This window comes from Myotis brandtii, unplaced genomic scaffold, assembly GCF_000412655.1.
Source record: "Myotis brandtii unplaced genomic scaffold, ASM41265v1 scaffold225, whole genome shotgun sequence".
NCBI classification, from domain to species: Eukaryota; Metazoa; Chordata; class Mammalia; order Chiroptera; family Vespertilionidae; genus Myotis; species Myotis brandtii.
In genome coordinates this window covers 4047337-4052076 of record NW_005358435.1, presented here as the reverse complement: position 1 = coordinate 4052076, position 4740 = coordinate 4047337, and the positions used below count along the sequence as shown (strand labels likewise).

The window sequence follows — 4740 nt, the reverse complement described above, 5'->3', positions numbered from 1 at the left end:
TGATAAAGAACCGACTAGAAATTAAGCATACACGGACTGAAATAAAGAATATTATACAGACTCCCAACAGCAGACCAGAGGGTCGCAAGGATCAAGTCAAAGATTTGAAATGCGAAGAAGCAAAAAACACCCAACCGGAAAAGCAAAATGAAAAAAGAATCCAAAAATACGAAGATAGTGTAAGGAGCCTCTGGGACAACTTCAAGCGTACCAACATCAGAATTATAGGGGTACCAGAAGAAGAGAGAGGGCAAGATATTGAAAACCTATTTGAAGAAATAATGACAGAAAACTTCCCCTACCTGGTGAAAGAAATAGACTTCCAAGTCCAGGAAGCGCAGAGAACCCCAAACAAAAGGAATCCAAAGAGGACCACACCAAGACACATCATAATTAAAATGCCAAGAGCAAAAGACAAAGAGAGAATCTTAAAAGCAGCAAGAGAAAAAAAGTCAGTTACCTATAAGGGAGTACCCATACGACTGTCAGCTGATTTCTCAACAGAAACTTTGCAGGCCAGAAGGGAGTGGCAAGAAATATTCAAAGTGATGAATAGCAAGAACCTACAACCAAGATTACTTTATCCAGCAAAGCTATCATTCAGAATTGAAGGTCAGATAAAGAGCTTCACAGATAAGGAAAAGCTAAAGGAGTTCATCACCACCAAACCAGTATTATATGAAATGCTGAAAGGTATCCTTTAAGAAGAGGAAGAAGAAGAAAAAGGTAAAGATACAAATTATGAACAACAAATACACATCTATCAACAAGTGAATCTAAAAATCAAGTGAACAAAAAAATGATGAACAGAATAAACTGGTGAATATAATAGAATCAGGGGCATAGAAAGGGAGTGGACTGACAATTCCCCGGGGGGAAAGGGGTGTGGAGATGTGGGAAGAGACTGGAATAAAATCGTACAACTATAGATGAGAACAGTGGGGGAGGGGAGTAAGGGCATAGGGTGGGGTGGGAACCAGGTGGAGGGGAACTATGGGGAGAAAAAGAGGAACAACTGTAATTGAACAATAAAGATTTAATTTTTAAACAAACTGGTACATCTACACAATGGAATACTATGCTGCTGTAAAAAAGAAAGAACTTTTATCATGCAACAGCATGGATGGACTTGGAGAGCATTATGCTATCTTACTTTTTTGTAGAATATAATGAACAACATAAACTGGTGAACAAAAAATAGATCCAGAGACATAGAAGCATTGAACAGACTGTCAAACCTCAGAGGGAAGGCAAGGGAGGGTGGGGTAAGAGATCAACCAGAGGACTTGTATCCATGCATATGAGCATGACCAACGGACAATAGGGGTGTGGGGGCATGTGCTGGCAGGTGGGAGCAGGTGGGGAGAGGTCATTGGGAGAAAAAGAAGACATGTAAAACTTGCAACAATAAAGAATTAGAAAAAATGAGAAATAAACATGTTAGTTTTTAGTTGGCTTTAAAAATTTTATTTATACTGAAATAGACATATTTGTTCTTTTCCTATTCAAATGTTACTAGGAATGAAGCGAAGTCAGGTGGACGAAGTGATTTGATACCAACCATCAAATTTCGACACTGTTCTTTGCTAAGAAATCGACGCTGCACTATAGCATACTTGTAAGCCTCTCAGATTTTGCTTGGGGTGTTAGGGAATAATGGAGCATTTTCCATGTGGTTTCCTTTTAACCATTTCAAATGGAAAACAAATTCTTAAATTTGTCTCTCTATAAACATTCTAAATTATTTTTTCCATTTTAAAATTTTTATTATGAAAAATTACAATATTCATAAAACTAGGAAGAATAATGTTATGAACCCCCATGGACCCACCATACATGTGTAATAATTTTTTAACATTTTGCCATAAATGTTTTTTGTTTTTGTTTTGGTTTTTTTGTGTTTTTTTTAATATATTTTTTATTGATGTTTTACAGAGAGGAAGGGAGAGGGATAGAGAGTTAGAAACATCGATGAGAGAGAAACATCGATCAGCTGCCTCCTGCACACTCCCTACTGGGTATGTGCCCGCAACCAAGGTACATGCCCTTGACCGGAATCGAACCTGGGACCCTTGAGTCCGCAGGCCGACGCTCTATCCATTGAGCCAAACCGGTTAGGGCTGTTTTTGTTTTTTTTGTTTAATATTTTTATTGATTTCAGAGAGGAAGGAAGAGGGAGACAGAAACATCAATGATGAGAGAGAATCATTGATCGGCTGCCTTCTGCACACCTGGGGATTACACACCCCACACTGGAGATTGAGCCAGCAACCCAGGCATGTGCCCTGACCGGGAATTGAACCGTGACCTTCTGGTTCATAGGGACACTCAACCACTGAGCCATGCCAGCTGGGCTGCCATAAATGTTTTATGTTGTTTTATTTATTTATGCTACACTATTGTAGAGTATCATGACATTTTTACCACTGAATACTTTAGTATGCATCTCTAATCAATAAGACTTCTATCTAATCAACATTATTATTTTCTGCCTTGTCCCCAAGATGGCAGGTTTTCACAGTTTGTCTCGGGAGCCAAATAAAGTCCACATACTAGTAGTACATTTAGGTTAATTTGAGTCTTTTCTGATCAAAACAGCTTCTGATATCCCTGTTTTTAAGCATCTAATACCTTCTTAATCTCCTAGGTATGACCGATTGCTTCGTATTAGAGCACTCAGGTGGGAATATGGCAGTGTTCTGCCAAATGTTTTACGATTTCACATGTCTGCTGAAGAAGTAAGTTAGCACTATTATTCAAATCTATGAATTTGGAAAATGCTGAGGTTCTGGCATTGTTCTATAATATATTTATTAGTATTTATCTTTTTGTTTTTTGTTTTAACATTTTTATTTTGTAATATGTAGTCTAGATTTGGGAAAATCAATATCAAAATAATTATAAAACATTTATAATATTAGTATATAAACATAAGTCATTCGTGTCTAAAAAAATGATTGTCTTAGTTGTATAAATAATCAGAAATAACATTTAATCATAGCAGTAACTGGAAATTTCAACTTTTTCAGAAGTAAAAAATTTTAGTACGAATAAAAAAATCAGCCGAAACCGGTTTGGCTCAGTGGATAGAGCGTCGGCCTGCGGACTGAAAGGTCCCGGGTTCGATTCTGGTCAAGGGCATGTACCTGGGTTGCGGGCACATCCCCAGTGGGAGATGTGCAGGAGGCAGCTGATCAATGTTTCTCTCTCATCGATGTTTCTAACTCTCTATCTCTCTCCCTTCCTCTCTGTAAAAAATCAATAAAATATATTAAAAAAAAAATCAGCACAAAACTGCGAAGATTTGGGAGCTTCTCTATCAGATAAGAATGTTCTGTTTTCTGTAAAAGCTACCAAATAAGAAGATACGATTTTTTTTTCTTTTTTTAAAAAGTAGACTGAATAGGCAAAGACCATTTCTCCCTGAATTGTTAGTTTTTTCTGTTTGTTATTCATAAGGTTCTCAGTTTCATAATTCTAGTATAACTTTATATGTAAGTGTAAACATACTGGTACACAAATGCATATAAACGAGATGAAAATTTTAAAGCTTAAATTTCAGCCTTTAGATATATTAACTGTCATTAATTTATATAAAACTATGAATGTACTACATCACATTTATCATCATAATTAGAGCTTTACAAAGACCAAATATGTGTTGCTTATTTTGCATTGCCTTTGTAATTTCTACCTTTAAACTTTTAATCTCTTAGAAAGTGTCCAGATAACCAAAGATTTCAGATAACCAAAGTTTATCTACAAATTAACTTAATATTAGTCCAATCCCTAAGGATGTTGGAAATTATATTTATTTATTTTTATTTTATATAGAGGAAGGAAGAGGGAGAGACAGATAGAAACATCAGTGATGAGATAATCATTGATCGGCTGCTTCCTGCACGCCCTCTACTGGGGATTGAACCTGCAACCTGGGCAAATGCCCTGACTGGGAATCAGACGGTGACCTCCTGGTTCACAGGAGGATGCTCAACCACAGCCTCGTCAGCCAGGCTTATTTATTTTTATTTTATGTGTGTATGTATGTATGTATGTATGTCAGGCCTTCAGCACCCTATTGTCTGTGCCCATGGCTTCTACATATATTCATATAAGGTCTTTGGTTGATTACCTCCCACCCTCCCCCGCCTTCACTCAGAAATTCTGCACTCTGTTCCATGTCTCTGGATCCACTCCATTCATCAGTTTATTTTGTTACTTAGATTCCACATATGAGTGAGATCATGTGATATATGTCTTTCGTTGACTGACCTATTTCACTTAGCATGATACTCTCCAGGTCCCTCCATGCTGTCTCAAAGGATAAGAGAGTCTTCTGTTTTTACTGCTGCATAGTATTCCATGGTATAAATGTACCACAGCTTTTTTTTATCCACTCATCTACTGATGGGCACTTGGGCTGTTTCCAGAACTTAGCTGTTGTAAATTGTGCTGCTATGAACATAGGGGTGCATACATTCTTTCTGATCGGTGCTTCGGGTTTCTTAGGATATATTCCTAGAAGTGGGATCACTGGGTCAAATGGCAGTTCCATACTTAATTTTCTGAGGAAACTCCATACTGTTTTCCATAATGGTGCACCAGTCTGCATTCCCATCAGCAATGTACTAGGGGTTTCCTTTTCTCCGCATCCTCACCAGCACTTGTCATTTGTTGATTTGTTGATGGTAGTCATTCTGACAGGTGTGAGGTGATACCTCATTGTCATTTTAATTTGTA

The 4740-nt window shown here is 37.4% G+C and overlaps 1 protein-coding gene across 1 annotated transcript in view; it reads left to right on the top strand.

Annotated features, from left to right (window-relative positions):
• Positions 1–4740, top strand: part of GINS1 (GINS complex subunit 1 (Psf1 homolog)) — a 21785-nt gene that overhangs the window by 5743 nt on the left and 11302 nt on the right. Inside the window, exons 3-4 of the mRNA XM_005866210.2 lie at positions 1520–1618; positions 2648–2738. Coding sequence (XP_005866272.1) covers positions 1520–1618; positions 2648–2738 — 190 coding nt within the window. The remainder of the gene's footprint in view (positions 1–1519; positions 1619–2647; positions 2739–4740) is intronic.